This window comes from Hemicordylus capensis, chromosome 1 (assembly GCF_027244095.1).
Source record: "Hemicordylus capensis ecotype Gifberg chromosome 1, rHemCap1.1.pri, whole genome shotgun sequence".
Lineage (NCBI taxonomy): Eukaryota > Metazoa > Chordata > Lepidosauria > Squamata > Cordylidae > Hemicordylus > Hemicordylus capensis.
This window is the reverse complement of record NC_069657.1, coordinates 416,887,833-416,913,610: the sequence shown is the minus strand read 5'-3', so window position 1 is coordinate 416,913,610 and position 25,778 is coordinate 416,887,833. Positions and strand designations below refer to the sequence as shown.

General features: G+C 44.4%; 1 protein-coding gene across 1 annotated transcript in view; it reads right to left on the bottom strand.

Annotated features, from left to right (window-relative positions):
- Window positions 1-25,778, bottom strand: part of USH2A (usherin) — a 784,926-nt gene that overhangs the window by 250,527 nt on the left and 508,621 nt on the right. The window contains exons 41-43 of the mRNA XM_053283338.1: window positions 19,411-19,745; window positions 14,630-14,752; window positions 1,953-2,116 (exon numbers count right to left, since the gene is read on the bottom strand). Coding sequence (XP_053139313.1) covers window positions 1,953-2,116; window positions 14,630-14,752; window positions 19,411-19,745 — 622 coding nt within the window. The remainder of the gene's footprint in view (window positions 1-1,952; window positions 2,117-14,629; window positions 14,753-19,410; window positions 19,746-25,778) is intronic.

Below are 25,778 nucleotides of genomic sequence, written 5' to 3'. Positions count from 1 at the left end.
CATACTGAAGAATTAACCCACTGCTTTGATGGGCAGGTAATCTGGATCAAATGGATATGTTCCATTTATGATGACACAGCACAAATGTGTACATGCGTATATCCATAATGCTACTGGAAACCAAGAGGAGAAAGGAAATACTGGCTTATGAACATACATTATTTTATGACACCCTGAAACTGCTTTGAATCTGTGCTCCAATTTTCTGATATTTTAATGTTTCAGCAGCTCCCAAACAAATCCAGAATCAAGAACAGATGCTGAATTCTTAGCTGATGTGTATTCTGGCCAAGTTCCACTCTCCTATGAATGGATGAAACGTGGTTTACGGGTTTGGGGCCATATGGGCATCTACTAGGGGTGTGTGAGCTGGTCTGAGGTTGAGCCAGCTCGAGCTCGAACCAGCTCGGCTCAAAGGCTCGAGGTTGAGCCAAACTGGCCAAGCTGGTTTGGGCCCAATTTGAGGGTGGTGGTGGGCATTATAATTGTTTTTTTAAATTGTGACTCACCACTGCTGAGGGGGGTGCTGCAGCAGGCATGGGGGGGTGTCTCCGGTAGCTCCCCCCCCCCCGCCAGTCTCTCTGGGCTCTTTCAGCCCTATGTGAATGCACAGTGGCCATATTTTTGGCTGGCGTGCATGCACACTGGCTATCTGCATGACCCGGGTCACGGAACGGCCATGAAACAGGCTGAAACAGCCCAGAGCCAGCAGGGAGAGTGGGAGCCACCAGAGAGCCCAGTGGCTCCATCAGCTGCCACTGGTGATGTCTCCCCACAGTCGTCTTTTTTCTAAACAGCTACCAAAGCCTCAGCAGTGGTAAGCTGCCATTTTAAAAAAGAATGTTACTGCCCCACCCCCCTCATGTTGGGCCCGAAGTGGTTCAAACTCAAACTGAACCAGGTCTGCCTCTGGTGTGCATAAAACTGAACCAGGACTGGTTTGCCTCAAATCTGGTTCGATTCGAACTGAACCGTGTTTTGCCATTTTTGTGCACACCCCTACCATCTACTCCAGTGTTGCTTGCTTTGACAGGATGCAGCTCTCCAAGGTATTAAGGGAAAGCAGGGACTCCTTTCCCAATCTGCCTACTAGGATCCTTCACCTGGAGATGTTGAGGCTTGAACTTGGGACCTTCTGCATATGAAGCATGAGTTTTACCCCATAGTTCCATCTAAAGAAAAGTTCCATTTCACTTTAAGCTTGATATACTACCTGCTCTACACCCCTGAATTCCATACATTGATTAGGTGTGCGTGCACAGAGCCTAGGTGTGTATAAGTTGTACACGTGTATACTCTGTACACAAGGAACAACATGTGAAGGTCAGGGGCAGGGTTGGCAGGTGCAATCTTGCTCTTGCAGCCACACATGGGTTTTCACACGGACTATGAAAGTCTGAAAAGAGCCACTTTGCTTCCAGACTGGTTTATATAATTTCAGAAGCATTTACTTCTAAAATACATCAAGGCAATGACTTCACAGCTCTCTTGAGAAATGTAGAACATTAAAACGGATGACACATTTCATTTCTACATTTATATCCCACTCTTCCTCCAAGGAGTCCAGAGCGGTGTACATGGTTATGTTTATCCTCACAACAACCCTGTGACATAGGTTAGGCTGGCCCAGAGTCACCCAGTAAGTTTCATGAACAGGGATTTGAACTCAGGTCTCCCCAATCCTAGCCCAACACTCTAACCACTACAAGCATATTCTTCACAGGATCACTGCAATATCAAATGATGACCTGCATGCGTGAATTGACCACTACAGATTTAACACCCCAGACAGAATTGTCACAGTGCTTAATCACATATGCTAACTTTTTGTTCGAGTCTGTTCATGCAATCAGCTGTGAATCCTGAAGTATGCAAAATCAAGTGATACCCACGAATATGTGAATAACCAGCCCTTTGAAATGAATTGATGGCAGAATAACGTGGGCACTTACTTGGAGTCGTCCACGCTACTTCTATAGCAGTATGATTCAGAGGTTGTGCAGTGACATTACTTCCCTTCTTTGGAAAACCTGCCAGTGTCGTAGCAACCACTTCTTCACTCGGTGCATATCCCACCTTGTTGTGTACTATGAGCTTATACTCATATGTTGTGTACCTAAAGCATACGATTAATATAATTATCATATAAAAGAAACAGTAAAAATATATATTTGGGAGTATTCAGGCATGCAGCATTGCTACACCTGCCATGAAAAGGGAAGGTTAGGTTTTTTTAAAAGCTTCTTGTTTGTATTGTTTCAGATCCAGGGAGAAAGAGTTACAGGTTTGCTTGGAATATCTGGCTAATACTAGCACAGTAACAATAAACAAAATAAAATGCTATATAAAATAGTGATTGTTTTCCAAAGTAGCAGGGGATTACAGCTCAATTCAAGATGCAATTACAGCAGTGGCAGGCTGCCAGCATTTGGATATGAAGTTGATTCAATGGTGTTTTCCTCCTCTTTGGGGAAACCAACTGATCTGAAGTTCTACAACCCATTACAACAGCATTCATCCTCATCTGTTCTCAGCCAAATATAGCAACTTATATGCCACATCTGTATATACTGAAACAGAATGTCCAATATTTGTTAAAAGAACTGAAAGATAGGAATATATATTTAATGTAATATAAAACAAATATCATCATTTGAATACAAAGTTGGGAATCCCTTACCTCTCATAAGAACATAAGAACAGCCCTGCTGGATCGGGCCCAATGCCCATCTAGTCCAGCATCCTGTTTCGCACAGTGGCCCACCAGATGCCACTGGAAGCCTACAGCAGGAGTTGAGGGCATGCCCTCTCTCCTGCTGTTATTCCCCTGCCACTGGTACTCAGAGGCATCTTGACCTGCCTTTGAGGCTGGAGGTGGCCCTCTGACTAGTAGCCGTTGATAGACTTCTCCTCCATTAAGTTATCCAAAACCCTCTTAAAGCCATCCAGGTTGTTGGTTGTCACCACATCTTGTGGCAGGGAAATCCATAGGTTAATTATGTGTTGTGTGAAAAAATACTTCCGTTTGCTGGTCCTAAACTCCCAGCAATCAATTTCATGGGACGACCCCTGGTTCTAGTGTTATGTGAGAGGGAGAATAATTTCTCTCTATCCACTTTCTCCACTCTATGCATGATTTTATAGACCTCTATCATGTCTCCCCACAGTCATCTTTTTTCTAAACTAAAAAGCCCCAGGTGTTATAGCCTTGCCTCATAAGAAAGGTACTCTAGGTGCCTGATCATCTTGGTTGCCCTCTTCTGTACCTTTTCCAGTTCCACAATGTCCTTTTAAGATGTGGTGACCAGAATTGTACACAGTACTCCAAGTGTGGCCGCACCATAGTTTTGTATAAGGGCATTATAATATTAGAAGTTTTATTTTCAATCCCCTTTGTAATGATCCCTAGCATGGAATTGGCCTTTTTCACAGCTGCCACACATTGAGTCAACTTTCAACGAACCGTCCACCACAACCTCAAGATCTCTTGATCAGTCAATGACAGCTAAGATCCCATCAACATATACTTGAAGTTGGGTTTTTTGGTTCCAATGTGCATCACTTTACACTTGCCAACACTGAAGCGCATTTTCCATTTTGTCGCCCACTCACCCAGTTTGGAAAGATCGTTTTGGGGCTCCTCATAATCTGCTTTGGATTTCACTACTCGAAAGAGTTTTGGTATCATCTGCAAATCTGGCCACCCCGCTGCTTAGCCCTAAATCTAGATCATTTATGAATAAATTAAAAAGCATCGGTCCCAGTACAGATCCCTGGGGGACCCCACTTCTTACTTCCCTCCATTGTGAAAACTCTGCATTTATTCCTATGCTCTATTTCCTGTCTTTCAACCAGTTAGCAATCCACATATGTACGTGTCCCCTTATCCCATAACTGCTAAGTTTCTTCAGGAGTCTTTGATGAGGAACTTTGTTGAAAGCTTTTTTGATCTCCAGGTATACTATGTCAACTGGATCACCCTTATCCACACACTTGCTGACACTCTCAAAGAACTCCAAAAGATTTGTGAGGCAAAGTCACAAATCTTGTGATCTTGAGAGTTGGTCTTGTGGTAGCAAGCATGACTTGTCCCCTTAGCTAAGCAGGGTCCACCCTGGTTGCATATGAATGGGAGACTTGATGTGTGAGCACTGGAAGATATTCCCCTCAGGGGATGGAGCCACTCTGGGAAGAGCAGAAGGTTCCAAGTTCCCTCTCTGGCTTCTCCAAGATAGGGCTGAGAGAGATTCCTGCCTGCAACCTTGGAGAAGCCGCTGCCAGTCTGTGAAGGCAATACTGAGCTAGATAGACCAATGGTCTGACTCGGTATATGGAGGCTTCCTATGTTCCTATGTAAGATTTACCTTTGCAAAGTCATGCTGGTTCTCTCCCAGCAGGGCCTGTGCTTTACAATTTTATCCTTGAGGATGCTTTCCATCAATTTTCCTGGAACGGATGTTAAGGTAACCGGCCTGTAATTTACCGGATTGCCCCTGGATCCCTTTTTGAAAATGAGAGTTACATTAGCTACTTTCCAGTCCTCTGGTACAGAGCCTGATTGCAGGGATAAGTTATATATTTTAGCAAGGAGGCTGGTAATTTCACATTTGAGTTCTTTGAGAACTATAGGATGGATGCCATCCGGCCCTGGCGATTTGCTAGTTTTCAGTTTTTCCAAACAGTTTAGAACATCATCTCTTGTCACTTCTATCTGACTCAGTTCTTTAGCCTCCATTCCTAAAAAGCCTGGTGCAGGAACAGGTATATGCTCAGTATTCTCTGCTGTGAAGACAGACACAAAGAACTCATTTAGCTTCTCTGCAACCTCCATATCCTCCTTAATAATCCCTTTCACTCCCTCAGGTTCAACTGCCTCCTTGGCAGGTTTCCTGCTTCTGATGTATTTAAAGAGGTTTTTGTTATTCCCCTTGATACTTTTGGCTAAAGTTTGTTCCTCAAACTCTCTTTTTGCCTCCCTTATTGTCATCTTGCATTTCTTTTGCCAGAGTTTCTGTTCCTTTCTGTTCTCTTCATTTGGGCAGGCCTTCCAATTTCAGAAAGACGTCTTCTTCCCTTTTATGGCTTCCCTGATGGTACCTGTTAGCTATGCTGGCATCCTCCTGGACTTAGTGGTACCTTTCCTCCTTTTGGGTATACAGTCTAACTGGGCTTCTAATATTGTGGTTTTGAGTAAACTCCATGCACTCTGGAGTGAAGGGACTCTCCTGATTTTCCCTTTCAGCTTTCTTTTCACCATACTCCTCATTTTGGAGAAGTTTCCTCTTCTGAAATTTGATCGCACTATGGTCACTGTTCCCTAAAGGGTCGATGACACTGACATCACACACCAGGTCCTGGGTGCCACTCAGGATTAAGTCCACGGTCGCCTTCTCTCTGGTTGGTTCCAAGACCAACTGTTCTATGGCACAGTCATTCAATGTATCTAGAAATCTGACCTCTTTGTCATGACCTGACTGTGAATGTACCCAGTCTATGTGTGGGTAATTGAAGTCACCCATTATCACTGCCCTGCCTCTCCTTGAAGCCTCCCTGATTTCCTCCTGCAACTCCCAGTCACTGTCAGCGTTTTGATCCAGAGGATGATAGCATGTTCCGAGTAGCACATTTCCTTTCAGGCCTTGTATTGTCACCCACAGGGTTTCTGTAGAGGACTCCGGTCCACCTATGTTTTCTACCTTGTTAGATTCTATCCTTTCTTTAATATACAGTGCTACTCCACCTCCAAGGCACCCCTCCCTATCCTTTCTATAGAGTTTATATCCAGGGATAACAGTGTCCCACTGGTTATCACTGTTCCACCATGTTTCTGTTATGCCCACTATATCTATTTCTGTGTTAGCAGCCAAACACTCCAGCTCACCCATCTTGGCTTGAAGGCTTCTGGCACTGACATATAAGCACCTATATGCTGAATCTCTTCCCTGGCGTCTGCTATCTTTCTTTTGACTCTTTGACCAGCTGGCACAGCCTTCTATTTGCTCTTTATGTGGTTCTGCTCTGTCCCCTTCTGTTTTATCTGAATCCTCTGCACACTCACACTTTAAGGGATGGCATTTGCCGAAACTGATACTGTCCAGTTCCCGTTGGCTATTCCCCAGGCATCATTTTAAAAGCTGCTCTGCAATCATTTTGATTTTAAGCACCAGCAGTCTAGTTCCATCTTGGTTCAAGTGCAGCCCATCCCTTTTGTACAGGCCTTGCTTTCCCCAAAATGTATCCCAGTGCCTAACAAATCTAAACCCCTCCTCCCGGCACCAACATCTCATCCACGCATTGAAACCCCTCAGCTTTGTCTGTCCCACTTTACCTGCATGTGAAACAGGCAGCATTTCTGAGAATGCTACCTTGGGGGTCCTGGACTGCAAAATTATTATTATTATTACATTTACCTATCAGCCTAAATTTGGCTTCCAGGACCTTCTGACTACATTTCCCCACACTGTTGGTGCTGATGCGCACCACGACAACTGTCTGCTCCCCAGCACTGTCTAAGAGTCTAACTAGATGCTGTGTTATGTCCGCAACCTTCGCACCAGGCAGGCAAGACACCATGCAGTCAACGTGCGGGTCACAAACCCATCTCTCTATACCGCTAATGATCGAATCACCCACTATAAGGAGGCCCCCACTGCCTGGAGGAGTATCCCCTGTGCGAGAGGATATGGGCTCATCATCCAAGGAAGTGGTCCCTTCTAAAGGAGCATTTCCCTCTTCCTCAGACCAATGTCCTTCTTCCCCGAGACCTCCAAAGTCCTTGACAGCAGCGGAGCTATCGGCCATGAAGTGGGATGCCTCTACCACATCCCTGAAAGTCTCGTCCACATTCCTCTCTGAGCATTCTCCCATTCAAACCTTTTCACACAAACATTCTACCTACAATGTACACAGTGGGGTTGCATGAGCTCACTTGCCCCTGACTCTGTGTGTTTAGTTGAACCTCTGAACAGAGCCTAAGTGTATTCAAGTTGTTTGTATGTTGGCTCTGATCACAGATTCAGCTGAATGGCAGCAGCCCGACCCCTAATGTTCAGTTTTTGCAAAATTATTGTGAGGAAAGGGCTTCTCCATTGTTTGTTACCTATGCCTCTTCCTTCACTCTTTTTTCCTGTAGTCTGCCCCCTAGCACAACATGTCTTCTTGACTCCCATGCTTGAGACTTGTTTCATTTTCAAACAAATGCAGTGGTAAGAAAGCCCTAATCCAGACTAGGATCACTAGGTAGTGGGAAGGGATCCTTTTCTCCATGCCATTTCCCAACAAAATCATGACATTAACGCCACAGGGAGGTGGCTATTCACATTAAAGCTCCAGTAGCAACCTGCAGGGGTGATTTTTATCAGGAAAATTGTACAGGATTTAACCCTAACCCTTATTAAAGTCCAGATCCAAACCAAAGCCCTCTGGGGGTGCATTTCATTGAAAACAAGACATGGAGAATCCAAGCTCATTCCCTTGTTGCTTTTGATCCTAAGAGATAAAAGAAACGAGTACTGGCAACTAGGGATGTACAAACAGGTTTGACATCGAACCAATTTGGTTTGATCATTTGGGGTCGAACCAAACCATCCGATGTTCAGTCCAACCCTGGACCAAACACCCCCCGTCTGTTTGGAGGGTTCGTGGACATTTTTTAAAAAAAGTTCTTTTACTTACCCCCTTGGGGGGAGTGGTGGGGGGGAGGGGGCTCCCCTTCCCCCTGCCAGCCTCCCTTCATGCCAATACTGGCTGTTTAGCTGGATCTTCGACCCACTTGGGCCTTCCCCCTCCGCCATGGCAGCCATTTTGGAGGCCACCGCGCCTGTGGAATTGGCCTCTGTGTGACCCAGGCCATGCAAACATGTAACTCCAGTATGGGCATGAAGGGAGGCTGACCGGGGGAGGGGGAACCTCTGTGGACCCCTCCCCATCACTTCCAACAACTCTGCCGAACGGGGTAAGTAAAAAAAAAATTTCCACAAACCCCAACAGATCAAACCAAACCAGGGAGGGTTTGAGGAGGTGCCAGACCAAACTGGCCTGGTCTGGTTTGGGTCCAGTCCAGACTCAAACCAAAGCAGACCAGCTGGTTCTGTGCACACCCCTACTGGCAACTCCCCCTCATAAGACGCTGCCATGTCCCATTGCAGGCTTGTCAGCTTGTCGAAGGGCACAGTCACACAGGGGCATTCTCTCTTCCCACTCTGTCCCTTGCTCCCGTTTGTCATGCAGGAGGGATAGGGGATGGGATGACAGGACGGGCACCAAGTGCTTTGCTCTCTGAGAAAGAAATGACAATGAAGTGTGTACAAACACTACAAGTGGCTACATAATCAGGGCACCCCATCACAGTGGTGGGAGGGGAACATTTGGCAGAGGGATGTGTGCCCGTGGCTGGGTTTAAGAGGCAGCCCCAAGCAGGGATTCTCTAGCAGCCAAGTTCTATTTTTTTTTAACAGAAAGGGTGGGGAAGGGAGGTTAGGGTGGGGAACGGGGGCCCAACAACTTCCGGGGGGGGGGGGAAGATGTTTGGTCCCTTGGCTTACTCATCAGGGTCATCTGCACTCCAGTTGGAGCACAGTAGAAATGGCAGCAGGACCGAAGGAGCATGCCGACCCAGGCTCAAGAGAGTTCCAGGCCATGGGGACACCCCTTTACAACTCATGAGAAGGACCATCAGAGGGGAATGGAGGTAACTGGTGAGCAAAATTCTACTAATGCCAGAAAGTAAAACATCCGCTTCTCCCACGGACCACGCTCATATGAGAATAGCAGCCATTGGGGCTCTATATCAAGCCAGCATAGCTCTATGGAAAAAAGCCATGGGGACGGGTACTCCCAGCGAGTGCTTTCCCTATGTTGGCGAGTGCTGACAAGTTGCTGTCAAGGCATACCCCCTCCGTCTTGGTGACTGCTGCCAAGTAGCTGTTAAAGCTTGCCCACTATCAGCCCATCTGCCCATATAGCAATGTGCATCCTTGCTTGTGCCCCCAAATGGCCATTCCAGGGTCACTGGAAATCAGGGCTCCCCTCTCCCGCAAATCCCCATGCCAGCAGATCTACATACAGCGCAAAGCTGGACAGTACCCAGGAATTTTGAATGGGTTTAAAGATATGTCCCAGAACCCGGTGTTTCCCTCATCCATGCCCACGGCCAGACTCTGACAGATGGAGCATCATGATCCCCTTTGGATGCATGCAAGGCTTCACATGGAAGGTGGGGGTTGCAGCACTGGAGTTCTATCTTTTCCCAGGGCACACAAGCAGGGCCCACTTTTCCAGGATTAGCTCAACCTGTGAGCGTGCAATCCAAAGAGTCCTGCCCATGGTTCTCCCCAGTAGACTGGCGCTCTCATGAGAGAGATAGCCCACCATCAGCAAACACACCATCAGCAAACAACATAAGCAGGGCACACCATCACATCACTGGGAGGGCAACGTCCCACAGGAAGGGCACTAAGTGCTTTGCTTCTCAAGAATTAAGCGGCAACTATGTAGGTTCACAAGCACAGGCACTCCAGGAGGCAACATGAGCAGGACACCCCACACAGTGCAGGGAGGGGGACATTGCCAGAGGAGAGTGCCCAGGATCACGTTTAAGAGGCAGCCCCAAGCAGGGATTCTTGAGCAGCCAAGTTCTATCTTTTTTTTAACAGAAAGGTTGGGGAAGTGAGGTCTAGCCCCTTTCCTAGGGGGTAGGTTTGGTCCCTAGGCTTACTCATAAGCAGGGCCAGTCACCAGGGTTAGTAGTGCTCCTGTCAAAGGAAAGTGCCCACTACTGTGAAGACAGAGTATGCTGACTCAGTGCGGACCGCTCAGGGTCCATGGGGCTATGGGGACAACCCATTACAACTCATAAGAACTGTCTGTGAGGAACAAGGTGGGGCACAGATTAGTAATGGCCAATAATGTGCCATGTTAAAATAACCCCTTCTCCCACAGATCGCTCTTTCACAAAAGTGCCAGGCCATTGGGGCTCTATATTGAGCCAGGTTGCTCTATGGAGGAAAGCCATGGGGACGGGTACTCCAGCGAGTGCTCTCCCTATCTTGGCGACTGCTACCAAGTTGCTGTCAAAGCATACCCCCTGCCATCCCACCTGCCCATGTGGAAATGTGCACCCTTGTTTGGGGGCCGAAATGGATACCCTGCTCTCCTGAGGTGACTGGAAATTGGAGCTTCTCCTCCTACAAATCCCCATGCCGGTAGATCTGCTTATGATGCAACACCAGACCAGACCTAGGAATTTTGAATGGGTGTTTCCCCCGTCTGTACGTGAGGCCAGGAAATGGCACATGGAGCATTAAAATCCCTTTTGGGTGCAAGGATTCACAGGGAAGGGTCCCCCCCAACGCCGAGATTCTATCTTTTACCTTGGAGAGTGAGGCCCCTTTGGGTGGGTTAGCTCATATTGTGAGCATGCAGTTTGAAGGGAAACCTAGGGCTCACACCCTTTGGTTCTCCCCAGTAACCTAGCCCTCTCATGAGAAGACTAGCCCACCAACAGCAAGCTGCCACTACAGCTGGAGTTCAGTTTGGTCTGCCTGGACAGCTGTGCTGGGAAGATCCCTTGCAAGAGCATCCTAGGTCATGGCAGGACAGACACCCCAGGATCCATTGCCCTCCTTCATCTACATATCCCCTCTGAGGAAGTCATCATGTTTGAAATAGTGCCCCCCAGATTGTGCTTGTGTAGGACTATGCACATTCAGGGCTCTTTGTGGGTGGCGGTACCATCGTTGTCAGAAGAGGCGCTGGCATGGTATGACATTTAAGGGGATTTAAAAGCCCTTTCCATGCTGAGGGTGGGTGGAGCACTCTGAAAATCCACGATCATGTTCAACATGCCCCCTTCGAGATCGTAGCCAATCGCGGCTGCTCCGCTGACATGGTTGATGTTTTGTCCACAGTCCAGCCATGGAGCTTGTTGGGATAGGCTTCAATGGCCAGGCAGCAGGGAGGGGCTCCCCTTTCCTGGAACTGGAGGTTGGCAGGCCACAACTTGATGAACATCTGCAGTACGATTTACAGTTTTCAATTGAAACCGTGGGTTCGCCAACTTCCGGTTTTGTGTTACGTCTGAACCCGGGCTCTGGGTCTTGCTCTTTTTGCATTTTGCCCTAATAAGAGCTAAGAAACATTTCTGTCAGGGCTGATGAAATCTGTCCCCCCATGCCCCCCCCCCCAGGAAAGAGTAATATTTTGATGAGAATAAAGGGCAACCATTATTACATTTAAATGATTTAACTCATGTCTCTGAGTTCTATGCATAGGCTTCAAATGCTTAGCAGTGTTAGTGCTGCTGTTTCTATTTAGGGTAGTGAAATCCAAAAGAGATTGTGAGGATTTCCAAAGGATTTCTCCAAACTAGGGGAGTGGGCAACAAAATGGCAAATGTGGTTCAATGTTAGCAATTGTAAAGTGATGCATACTGGAGCAAAAAACCCCAACTTAACGTATACGCTGATGGGGTCTGAGCTGTTGGTGACTGAGGGATCTTGGTAGATAGCTCACTGAAAGTGTCAACTCATTGTGTGGTACCTGTGAAAAAGGTCAAATCCACACTAGGCATGTGCATGAAATATTTCATGCATGTGGGGGTTGGGGGCAAGCAGGTAAGTGGGTCCTTACCTGCTGCTCCGCTCCCCCACTGCCATTCCAGCCACTTCCTTGTTCCCAGCAGCCACGTACATGTGCTCTGTGCATGTGTGAGCACTTGCAGATGCTCAGATCACATGTACATGATGACAACACACACAGGCTGCTTGGAACAAGGAAGAAGCCTTGTATGCTTTTTCAGGAGACACAGTGCTGCAACCAGAACAGTGATGGGGGCGCAAAGGAGCAGGTAAGGACCCACTTACCTGCCCCTTAAAGCAACTGCTTGTCCCAAGTGGAAATGTTTTGGCTGCGGCAACACCAATCATTTCAGTGCATCGAATTAGAGATGCCGAAAAGATTTGTGTACATCCCTATACAATGCTTGGAATCATTAGGAAGGGGATTGAAAATAAAACTTCTATTATTATAATACCCTTACACAAAACTATGGTGTGGCCACATTTGGAGTACTGTGTACAGTTCTAGTCACCATACCTCAGAAAGGACATTATAGAACTGGAGAAGAACTGCAACCAAGATGCAGCCAAGAAGAACTGCAACATTATAGAACTGCAGAAGAGGGCAACCAAGGTTATCAGGGGCCTAGAGCACCTTCCTTAAGAGGCAAGGCTACAACACCTGGGGCTTTTTAGTTTAGAAAAGGGACAAATGAGAGGGGACATGATAGAGGTCTACAAACTCATGCATGATGTGAAGAAATTTTTTTCTCCCTCTCTCAGAACAATAGAGCTAGGGTCATCCCATGAAAGTGACTGCCAAGAAATTTAGGACTGAGAAAAGGAAGTAGTTTTTCACACAATGCATAATCAACTAATGAAATTCCCTGCCATAAGATGTGGTGATAGCCAACAGCTTGGATGGCTTTAAGAGGGGTTTAGATAAATTCATGGATGACAGGTCTATCAATGGCTACTAGTCTGAGAGCTATAGGCCAGTCAAAGAGGCAAGATGCCTCTAAATACCAGTTTCGGGAGAGAGAGTGTGCACTCAGGTCCTGAAATTGCGACAGTTGGATGTTTGACTGTCATGCCTTAAAGTCCTGGACCGCCTGGCCCTTACAAAGAACTTAGCGCCTCTTCTGCTTCTGGGTTACAAGGTTGGAGGGTTGTAAAAGCCAAATAGGAGCACTGAGACCTAGCAGTGCTGAGGAAAAATGAAGAAGCTACTGTCACAGCTAGGGAGCCAGGGACTACATGATTGAGCCTATTTACCTCAGAGACATGAGTTAAATCATTCAAGTATAATAATATAATGGTTGCCCTTTATTTTAAAGAGATTTATCCATCCCTGGGGGTAAATTTCACCAAATTTCCACCAGATCTGACAGAAACAGAAGACCTTGTGGTTTTCAGCCCACCTCCCTCATCTCCACTCCGCTCCAACATAATCTTTATTGCCAGTCAAGAAATGCAGGAATCTACAAATGCCAGATTTCCTGAATTTCTTTTTACAAATCCTTTCCCAGTCATTTTCAGGAATCAACACAAACCAAACCCACAGAACTCAGCCAGTCCTCCTACACACATATCAGAAGGCAGCAGGGAGGTTGAGCAGCACTGATGTCATGATCACCTCAGCCAATGGGAGAGTGTTTTTGTTTTGCCAGGGAGATATGAATCTATAAACCGGGTTTTAAAACCAACTAGGTTTTTTAAAACCAAAAAGGGAGCCAGCATGGTGTAGTGACTAGAGTACTGGACTAGGACTGGAGAGACCCGAGTTCAAATCCCCATTCAGCAATGATACTAGCTGGGTGACTCTGGGCCAGTCGCTTCTCTCTCAGCCTAACCTACTTCACAGGGTTGTTGTGAGGAGAAGCACAAGTATGTAGTACACCGCTCTGGGCTCCTTGGAGGAAAAGCGGGATATAAATGTAAAAAATAATAATAGTAGTAGTAATAACTACTTGATGAAGGATGTGGCGGGGGAGCGTGGAGAGAATCACACTACTCTTGTATTATATCCAGTATCTTTTATGTTTTGCTGTTTATACATTTCTCCCAAGGGAGATACTGTAAGGGGAGGCTAGAGTCAGAAAGGAAAAAGGAGAGAAAGGAGAAGGAGAAAATTGAGTTGTTTCTGAATAAACTCTTAATTAAATCTATATAATTTTACTTTGTAATTGTGAGGGATGCAGCTATAACACAACTACCTAATGGTAAGCTCCAGATGTGTATGAACTGGATCAGCAGTCCTTTCCAGACTAGTGGACCAGTTTGGAGGTCCGGAGTTCGGGCCGGTTCAGCGGTGGGGGGAGGGTTTACCTTTAAGGAGCAGGGAGGGTGCTCACACACCCCTGCCGCATTTTCCCCACTGGCACTGCCTGCAAAACCGCTGGTGTGGGGTGATAGTGTGCCTCCTTGCCGTCCCGGTCAGTGTTGGACCCCCCGCCCCACTGCCGAACCAGCCAAGCACCGGTTTGTGCACATCCCTATGGTGAGCTATTTAATGGATTGTTACTATTAAAAATGCTATATGAGATTAAGGAGACATTCCCATTGCAAGCTGGGTGGTTCTTGTGAATAAAAGTTGAGAAAGCATTGGAGTGGGAGAGAACACGAGATTAACATCATGTTTGGGCTGATCATTTCACAGAGAAACCTCTACCAAACTCCCAAAGAGCCCAGGTTAAATCTCATCACTGATTTATACTGATGCTTCTCCTGGGCAGATGTCCCCATTTCCAATGGGCAGGTCTGTTCTTGTAACCTATGATTAAGTCTTTAAATCTGTGTAAACAGCTTCCTAGTATCACAACAGCAACTCAAAACTCACTTTCTGAAGGTGGTGTTCTTTAAAACCTAAATAAAGTGCATGTGAGACACAGGAGTGACAAACCAGCAATAAACCCAGGTGTGTTAATAATAGCTAATGCCAAAGGAGATGGCAGAAAATATTTCATTACATAATTAACATGTTTGCAACATGGAGACACAAGGAACACTTTGAACTATTAAGCATGGGCTATACAAAATGCCAGCATTTGTTTTTATAGTTTTTGTAATCTCACCTGCTAAGACCCTTATCTTCATAAAACCACTGAGTTCCTGAGTAAATATTGTGCCAGAGATTTAAATCTTCAGGGGGATTTGATGCAAGTGGCTGCTGGATTTTACGTCTCAGGAGCTCATATCTAACACAAAAGACAAGCAGAACGCTGGGATTATCTCAACTAATGTTATTACACAAAAATCAGGTTGTTTTAAAAGTCACACATTATTTTGTTTTTACAGCTGTAAAGTTTTTTTAAAAGCATTTCAGGATGTTATACTTTATGTAACTTACCTAATTAGTTTCCAAATGGATGAAGATGTCTTTCATAATGCTTCTTTTATTAGGAAATAAGGAATCTAAAGGTATTTATTAGTTTATAACAATAAACATTTGGATAACCTTTTAGGATAACTTGACTGAAGTTTGTACAGGCAAACACTTTTAGGTCAGGAAGGCTTAAGAAAGAAAAGTTCAACAGAAGCTTTACAGCTGCATTTTAAAAGAGGGATGCATTGACAGTGCAAATTTAAATGAGTTCAAGTTAGTTTAATTATAATGGCTTCCCTCTGGAAAAGCTCTGGAAGTTATGATTCTGGCTGGGAGCTATGACAAACAATGGAAAATTTTATGGATGAGTGGATTCTCCTCATTCAGTTCCTTTGTTTCGAGAATTCTTTCTGCCATGTATTCCACTTCTCGCAAATTCCACTTTATGTGGATTTCAAAAATTAATGCTGCTATTGGAATATGAATCATTTGCTACAATTTTTCCATTTCTTCTGTCCTCTGCATTACTAATATGCATGCACACACTGATAAAACACTTCACTAAAGCAATCTTTATGTGAACATATGTATTTAACATATGCTGTCACATTTAAATACCATGTCCCTTCTATTATGGAACTCAAGGTGACATACATAGGTTTCTCAGGTAGTCTTCCATTCAAGTACAGCAGACCACACCTGCTTAGATTCAAGAAGCAGCTACACTCATATCAAAGCACAGAGGGGAAATATACAAAATTCCTTTGTATCCAGTATCCTTATGTGAAGATGATTTCTCAAATACTACAGTGTAAAAAAAGATGTACAATTAGATCCATGGATCTATGGCTGTAAGACAGACCAGGTTTGGAAGTAATGCTAAACCATGGTATAATGCTACATAAATGAACCTCTGCAAGCCCTGGGCTTATGTGTCCCCCCTCCCATCACCTCGCCTCCTCTCTCATGAAGATTATTATAATAAATATGTATATACTGCTTCTCAACCAAAAAAAAATTGTAATCGCAACACAGATTACATAGCAAAAGGAATGAGATGGTTCCCTGTTTTGAAGGGCTCATAATCTGAAAAGAAACATAAGGGAGACACCAGCAATAGCCACTGGGAGGCGAGCAATGCTGAATTAAATAGGAACAATTTGGCTGCCTTTGGATGTAACACAGAACTGTGAGTCCAATGGACCCGCGGTTCCACACCCCTGCTCTCCTGTCCTCATTCAGACAAAATGGAGAGCTCCCTCTCTGCAGTCTCTCTGACTGCAGAGAGGAGGAGGAACTGGCTGCCATTGCTTCCTTCTTTAATGAAGGACAGCCCCAGCAGCCAATAGCAGCCGGAGTAAGGGAGGAGTTTCCTCCCTCTACTCCAGTTGCAGAAGGGGGAAAGTGCACTGCCAGCATTCAGATGTAATGCTGGCACCTCAGAACTGGAGATCCAGACAGCGGACCTCACTATAAACCAAAGGTACAAAAGGAAGTTTGGGGAGGGAAACTGTGGGTCCATTTAATAATGAAACTGTTGTTGCCGGCATTCAGACACACAGTTTCTAAAGCCAGAAGTGAAGGGAGCTCCAGTGTAATGTTACATGCAAATGCTGCCTTTCTCCCCCACTGCCAAACGTAAGTAAAAAAGGTGCCTTTTGGTCCAGGTAGCAGTGATTCTGCTTTCACTTTAGAATGAAACACAGTTCCACATTACATAATATACAGGGAACTGTGGTTTGTTATAATTAGTTACTGAACCAGGGTGTCAAACTACAATATTCCCATGTTATCACTAGCAAATAGCTTCCAAAATGCTGCCCTCTCCAAGCTGCTATTTGCAACAATAACAAAGTGAAAGAGATTCAGTCAAACATATTTACTGTAACATGTAGTGTGGCACTAAAAGAATTAAACATTTGACCTGAATCAGTGATTCTAACAGTTCCTGAGAACCTTGCACGTCTCCCTGTTCCAGTCATTCACTTTTTGCTTTTAGTCAGAAATAAATTTGAGGATAGAGCCAAATCTGACATTTTCTGTCTTGGGATACAAAACAGAGGGAATTAAATTGATATAGGTTCCATGTAATGAATGGGACTTATTTACACATCATCAACCAAGCCATCATTCATATACACTCTAAGCCCATAGAGATCTCTTATGCATGTGGCTTCCCTGGTTTATTTTGTTAAAGGAAGCAGAGTCATTCATGTAAAGAATGTTCAGGTGAATCTGCTACCTTCATTGAAATGCAAGGAATAGCACATCACTTCAGATTTCTCAAAGGAACTCTTGTTCCAAAAGGAAAACAAATTTGCTGAACTGGAGCAAAAGTGATCAAGATACTCGGTAGTGGTGTTGGAATAAGCAAATGGTTTTCCGGGGCTTAAAGGGGGACATTTCCAACCCATTAAGCTAGAGTGCTTTTTTCAGGTGGGATTACCACCAAAAAAGACTGAATAGCACTCTGGAAGTCTCCAAGTATTTTGCACATGCACAGGCACCCTTTATAACAGCGGTGGGGAACCTTGGCCCTCCAGCTATTTTTGAACTACAACTCCCATCATCCCCAGCCATAATTATTGGCTTTACAATGACAATAGGACCATGTAGAAGAATCAATAGGACTAAAGCAGCTCAAATTCAAGTACATTGATTTAAAAGTTGTTTTCTTGAGGCAAACTAGATGCAATGCTAAATGCATCACTGGTGAATCCATTTTCCCCTTTAATTAAAAGAGCAGTTACAGAAGGGGTGGCCAGGGTTGGAAGCATGGCACACAGGGAGATGGCATTTAATCCTTTCCCCACATGCTGCAGTCCCGATAACAACCCTCCCTAACCTTCTATAAGACCGGGATGGGGAAAGCTTCCATTAGCACCAATTAATTCATTACGAGATTCCCTCTCTTCTTTCTTTCTCTGTCTAAAGACCTTGTCACATCTAGTCTGAGCAAGCAACCCAAGAAACTTAATTCTGAACTTATTGTCATCAAAATATTTTACTGTCTTCACACCATAAGAACCACTTCAGCATTATTATTTTATCAATGTCAATGGAACTGCCCCCTTCCCCCAAAAAAACTCAGAATGATTTAGTTCTGGTTGGTCTGTCTGTAATTTGATGTAGAAGCCATGAGAAATATCAAAATCTTTTAAAGCACTGGATAGTGACTGAGAACAAATCGCCTCCACTTTTGGCTGCAGCAGCCCTATCCACTTTCCCCTCCATTACATTGTGCTGAGCAACTGCTTGAGTGACTGTTCTGGTTGGAAGAAGCACATTGGCACACCATGAAGAAAATGAAGTTTGCAGGGGCAGGTTATGTCATATTACTTTTCTGACCAGTGGCAAGGAAGTCATACTGTAAATGCAGAGAAATGTAAGATGCTTCCCCAAGACTCTCTACCTTTTTATTCTATGGTGCATGCATAGTAATTAGTCTACAGGAAAATATCACAGAGATACATTAAGGCAGAACAAGAGGATACACTATAGTCATGCATATGCTAGATTTCATTTTCTTATTTCTAGGTTGTAGAATCACTGAAGTCCAGAGGAGAATTCCAAGGTGCCAGAATTCACAAGTATGGGTACAGCTGTGCCCAGTGATAAACTATGAGGGGTACAGTTTGATGCCCTGGACAATAAGGAGTTCTCAGGTGCTGGACATGCTCATCCTAGCTGCCCATTTACTCTTCTAAATGGAAAGGGCTACGAAGGTTTCCTATTTAGGATGGGACTTTGCCAAGGCAATGATGTCTCTTTCAGCAATGACTTTTTCTTACTCTTGGCTGCTGTCCCAACATGGGCTCTATCAACTCCTGAGCCCAGCATAACAGCATAACACTGGAATGCCTTTTTTCTATACTGTAGCAGGAGGCTCTGAGACAACCATGACAGACAGAAGAGACTGGAGACATTGATTCTGCAGGCACATAATGAACTGACAAGCCCTATCAAGACTCTTTCTTAATGCTGTAGTGCTGGATCAAAATTAACACAAATATAGTGGAATGTTGCTGGGTTTCCATAAAAGTAGAGAATTCCCTTAACCCCAGTAAATATATCACATAAGTGATGGTGGCCTCATATTCCAATACAATGCATGACATAATTCCAAAGTTCATGGATCAGTACATATATAGAAAATCAATTTGCAGAAGGGACAAAGCTGTAATTCCTTACCAGTGGTTTTCAACCAGCCTATTTTAGGGAATCTGTTCCCCACTGATTAGTCAGCCACAGAACCCCTGTATTTTGCAGATTATTTTGGAAAGCGTTTTCGGATTCTGGCCAGGTCTATTTATCCTTCATTGAACTCCTGAATGAACTCTAACTGTGGCCTAGAAATACTCAGCATTCACTTGGCAGTGGTGAACAAGATGTTTTAGGTGACTTTCACTGCCATTATTGATAATCGTATTGAGGAACCCTTGGTAATCTTTCATGGATTTCCTTCTGTGGACCACAGTTCAGAGGCCCATACTCTAATACAGTTACATATGTTGTTGCTATTTATCTTACCTTATATCAGGTCCATTGGGCCTGGATGGTGGTTGCCAGGAAATAGCAATAAATGACTCACTAATTGAGGTTGCAGACAATGGGCTAATGCCTTGTGGAAGTGTTGCATGAGTAGTCACATATGTAGGCAGACTCTCTGTGCATCCTCCAAGGTAGCCACCACCTCCAGCGCAAGCCACGATTGTGACTGAGTAGTTTGTGAAAGGAATCAGATTGGTTACTACATAACTCATTGAAGACGAGAGGTTGCTGGTAAGGGTGATTCGAGGATCTGGCATGCGGATCTCATAGCTAAGTATTTCTCCATTCAGTATGAAAGGAGCCTTCCAGGAAACCTGAAGAAAGATTAAGATTTTTTTTTTCTATTTAAAACATAAAGAGATTTGCAAGACAAAAATTACAATTAGCACAGCTCTGACAAAACTTTGTTCCTAACATGGCTGATTCAAGGTATTTGCCCTCATTCATTCATGGGGCTCCCTTACACATTTTAAATTTCTAGACTGCTTTTCAGTAAAACAAATATGCAAAGCAGCATACAAGAAAATGATAAAAATAATTTAAAAGATAAATTAGAAAATAAAAGTAATTGTAGACTTAAACGTAGTTGCTCAGCAGTGAGGAAAATTCATTCTAAAAGACCTGGGAGAATAAAAGTCTTCTAATGTGAGCTAAAAGACAGCAATGTAGGCACTATGTTAGCCTCCCTGGGAAGAGGATTCCATAGGCAGGGTACCACAACCAAGAAAGCCCTTTCCCCAGTTGCCACCTGCCTTGCCTCTGAAGGTAGGGGCATTGGGTGGAGGACCTCTGAAGGTGACTCCAGTAGTTAACCCCTAAACTAGGGTCACCCAGAGGAAAGCCCCCATCGATTATGTTATTGAATTGTATAAGGAACATGTCTATGGCACACAAATCAGCATGATATCACAATGAGAGATGGGCAAACTATCTCCCATTTGCCACAGATTGGTTTGGAAATGATCTGAGTTCCTCCCTCACACACCCAACAACAAATCTGAAAATAACTCAGATAATTTTCTGAGCCAAGTTGAGGTTTCAAAAATGACATACGTTCCCATCTCCCAAAATAACATTTAGCATTTTGTGGCCCATTCACCAAATTGGGGAGAGATCATTGTGGAGCCTCTTTGCAATCCATCTGGGTTTTCACCACTCTGAACAGTTTAGTGTAATCTGAAAACCTGGCTACCTTGCTGCTTACCCTTAATTCCAGAAAATGTATACATAGGTTTAAAAGAAACCGTCCCAATACACCGCTCAACTGTGAAAAAGGTCCATATATGCCTTCTCTCGGCTTCCCATTCTTTAACCAGTTAACAGTCCATAAAAGGACCTGTTTTGGCAAGGGGGAGGCTGGCAACAATTCCTCTCTGGTGTAGTTTTAAATTCAAGCAAAATAAGTAACCAGGAGATTGAAAACACATCTCTTCTCTGAGGTGAGCTTCTATGCATGCCCAAAGTTCTTCACAGACTCCAAGCTTGGAAGGACAGCATCTCTATTCACAATCACACCCCGCTTACTGAATTCTGACAAACATGCATGTTATATAAGGCCTCCATTTGAATGTCAGAAATGAATTGCCAAGGCTGAGGTTTGCCACACAAATTGATATCAGGAACCTATCTCAGAATATTTCCAAAATATGCTCATACTCGGTGCGTCTTTTACATAGGTCTTAGGCAAAGACTAATTGACCCTGTTTTACAAAACTTGGCAGGACAACCAGACTAATTTAATGTCAAATATTTGCTAATAGACACTGAGGTGCTTCACACGAGCAAAATGAAGCGCCTCGAGATGGTTTGCGGGGAGAGCGGGCTCCCGCACACGAGCAGGGAGCTGTCCCTGGGCAGCCAGATCAGCTGCCCACATGATTACCAGCTCCATTATGGAGCCAGTAGGGACAGTGGGGATAGGGGTCCGTCTGGCCCCTAGAAGTTCCAGGATGCCCACGCAAGTGCGCAGGCATCTTGGGGAGACCTTCAAAGCTGGGAGGCTTGTTGGAGCCTCCTGGTCAGGGGTCTCCTCGTGAGTTGCTGTGGTGTGGAGCCACACCACGGTGTCTCTTGATCACAGGAATGGGGTTAGCGGAGCGCTCGCACTGCTAATCTCATTTAAGGGGAGGGGTATTTTTGAAGGTTTGCTGCAGGGAGCTGCATGGCTCCCATTACAGCACATGACCAGGTGGAACCAGGTAGCCCCCTGACTCCCGGTTTCCTGACTCCCTTAGCACACTACTCCCTTAGCCTGGTTCCACGTGGTTGTGAGAATGGCCTCACTAATTTGTCAATTACACATGCAGTTGTAGAATTCTGTTGTTCTGAAATACAAGTCTGGCATATTCTGCTTGCTAATAGTTTTATGTTACTGTAACCCATCCAGAGATGAAAGTTTGGGGAAGTATACAAATTTGATAAATAAAATAAAATAAAATAAAATAAAATAAAATAAAATAAAATAAAATAATGGTTAGAACCAATGTGCAGATATGTTGTTAAAATGGATGTGTTCAAAATATACAATCGTTTTGTGTGTTCTGGTATTGATCAAAGACTGAAATAAAGACAGAGTGACTGCTCATAATGTATCTGCTTCTGATAATAACAGGCTTTACTGTCACAATTAATTAAGGCTGCTACATAGAGATTATTTTAAATAACTCCATTTGAAAAACTTTTTATTTGCAAAATGGTTCACCACTCAATTAGGGGCATTTTTTCCAATGTCCCTAACATGTTCAGACTAATGTCCAGGATGGGGGTGGGGGTAGGGGAGGAGGGGGAGGATTTTGAACTGGCAGAGCAACAACTGTTTGTGGTTAACTATGTAGTTTGAAATAGATAACAGCTGTTAGACTGGTGTGATTTTAAATGGCTTCCACTATGATAGACATTTGCTCTGTCACTGATAGAGAAGAGCTGGTCTTGTGGTAGCAAGCATGTCTTGTTCCGCTAGCTAAGCAGGGTCCACCCTGGTTGCATTTGAATGGGAGATCACATGTGAGCACTGCAAGATATTCCCCTCAGGGGATGGAGCTGCTCTGGGAAGAGCAGAAGGTTTCAAGTTCCCTCTCTGGCTTCTCCAAGATAGGGCTGAGAGAGATTCCTGCCTGAAACCTTGGAGAAGCCGCTGCCAGTCTTTGTAGACAATACTGAGCTAGATAAACCAAGGGTCTGACTCAGTACACGGCAACTTCCTGTGTTCCTGTGTGCTTTCCATGCAGAATGTTCCAGGACCCAGGTTCAGTCCCTGGTATTCCCAGGCAGGGCTGGGAATGATTCCTGCCTGAAGCCTTGGAGAGCCATTGCCCGTCAGTGTAGACAATACAGAGCTCAATGGACCAATGCATTTACTCAATACAAAGCAGCTCCCTATGTTCCTATGGTGAAGGCCATAACGTCTAGACCAGCCCATATGTGCTACAAACAGGACTTGCTATTTATGATCTGAGAGACAGTCAGGTGGAATGCACTGGATCAAAAAGCAACTTAGGCTGTGTTTGCTTTTGTGTCCAACAAAGAGCATATGAATTGCCTCAAGTAATGTGTGTGAATCAGTTGCCTCAAGAAATGTGTGTGCTATAAAATAACTAACATTATGAGGAATCTGAACAACCTGTCTCTAGACATGACTTTGAACATATTTGACCCTGTGTATTTTTTTATTTATTTTTGCTAAATAACCACCATGGAGGCCCCTAAACTTGATCTGAACTGCAGCATGGGAGATATAACCCTCTGCTCCAACTATGGTCCCAAACCTCAATGGCAGGATCACTTCCGGTTAACTCTTTAGAGGGAGGAGTGGCTGATCACTACACAGGTGCAGAAACTATTTGCCCTGGGAAGGAAGCTGCGTTGGTATTCTTAACACTGCGTTCCTTATCAGCCATCAGATTCCAAAAGAGGTCCATGCATATAAGGCCATTACAGAGCCAGACCTAGAAAATCAGCAGGGAGTAAATAACGTAAGATCTGAAGAAGTGGTAAAATTCTTAGGCCTTGATACTTGTATGGCATCTAGCCACAAAATATTTTAAGAACGCTGAAGGTCTTTGATAAAAAGAACTTGGAACAATATTAAACAAAACATTGTTAACTGGGAACTCCTGAATCACAGGAATACAAACATGCTTAGCAGTATCATCATGGAAAAAATTTCACTCTTAAAAAAGCCTTAAAAATTCCTGTTCAAGTTTCTGGTACTTCCAGCTCACAATAACATGAAAGTAAACTATAAACACGCCACTTGAAAACAAATCTAAAATTAGTGGGAGGCAGAAGTGAATCCATCCTAGTTATTTGCATTATCTTCATCCTCCCTTATGAAACAGTGTAAAATCATCCAAGCAAGGAAATGTTATGTTGTAATTTACAATATGAAAGAAAAGATATTTCTTCCTTCTACACCCTCCATGTATTATACATGCACGACTGATGTAAAAATCTCATACGGGTGGGATGTGGCAGCTGACCGTTCCTCTTGAGAATCAGCTGGATGTCAAAGGAGGAGGCAGACTGACCATAAAAAACTATTAATGCTTTCATGTCACATCTGGGCAACAGAAAGGCTTGGCCACACTCACATCAGAGAAAAGAGATCAGAGCAGTATGAACAGAGGGAATTTATGCAGTCATGAGTGATTAGCAAGGCATGCTACCAGAATTTTAAAGGAACAGATGCATGCTGGCCAGGGGTGTAGCTATAACTGAGCGGATGGGTTCAAAGTACCCAAACCCTCCGCTCCTGAGGGCCCCTCCACCTCCACACATCCATATTTTCTTCATTATCTCTCTCATTCCAAGGGGCCGCTGGACAGAGGTGTGAACATGGGCCCCCTTTCCCCTAGCTACACCCCTGATGCTGGCTATTAACAACAGGCTGCCTTATAATGAAACAGACCATTGGTCCATCAAGCTGCCTACTCCAACTGGCAGCAGCATTCCATCCAGTGTCTTAGACTGAGCTTTTTTGAGCTTGAGATCCTTCAGCTTGAGATCCTTCAACCAGATATGCCAGGGATGGGACCTGGAACTTTTTGCATGCAGGACATGTGCCCTACCATAGCATTTTGGCCCTTTCTATGGTTGGTAAAGGAATCATCCCACCTTCATCTAAACAGCAAAGGTCTTACTTTAGTCATCATGCATTAGAGACTGGTTGAAAGAATCAACTATGAAAGATTTGTTGAAAGAATCAATCATGAAGTCAACCATGTCTTGTCCTGCTGAAGCATGCCCACCTAAGAACATAAAAAGAGCCATGGACGGATCAGACTACTATACTATGGATAATCTGCTATATCATAGGGATGTGCATGAACCTGTTCAGAGGTTGGGCAGGCTCACGTGTGGGCACGACATGCGGGTGCACATGCGCCAGCTACTTCCAACCAAGAAACAAACAGGGTGGCAGGGAAGTACGCTGATGCCCCGTAGGACATTAAAAATACCAAGCACCAGCAGGGGAAAAGCAGAGGGAGGTGTAAGTGCACACTCCCCTGTCCTTACACATACACCCTGCCATCGAGGGCCCCCCCCCACCTGGTTCCATGAACATCCCTACTATACCATGCTGTTTCCAACAGTAATCAACCAAATGTCTCTGGGAAACTTACTAGCAGGCATGAAATCATGCCTTCTGTTTCCAGCATCTGGTATTCAAAGGTACACTGTCTCCTAATGTAGAGGCTCCATTTAGATATTATCACTGACAGGCACTGATAGACCTGTCCTCCATGAATGTCTCTAAATGTCTTTTTAAAAAGCCGTTTGAGAACTAATGGAGATTTTACACTTACCACAGATATATGAGCAAATGAGTAACTGAGGTGGAGCATTGCCCAATGAAATAAATGACAGTGTAAACATAAAATTATCATTATTATTAACACTTATATAACACTTTTAAACAAAAAAAGATATCAAAGCAGTTTACATAACAAATGGAAATTAAATCAATTTAAAAGAAGGGGGAGATGAAGAAAGATCTCAATCCCAAATGTGGCGGCAGCAATGGTAGTGGTAGTGTATCTAGAGCTCTGCCTAGGAGATAGACATCAAAGAGAAACAGAGCTGTAATAATGGGTGACTTCAATTACCCTCACACAGATTGGACAAATTCATGTGCGGGTATTGACAGAGAGGCTAAATTCCTAGACATGCTAAATGACTGTGCCTTACAACAGATGTCGCAGAACCAACCAGAGAGAAGGTGACCTTGGATTTAATCCTGGTGCAAAATGTCAGTTGTAGAAACACTGGGGAATAGTAACCATTGTCTGATCCGATTCAACTCATATGCGAGTGGAACACTGCCAAGGAAGTCCAACACAGATGCATGA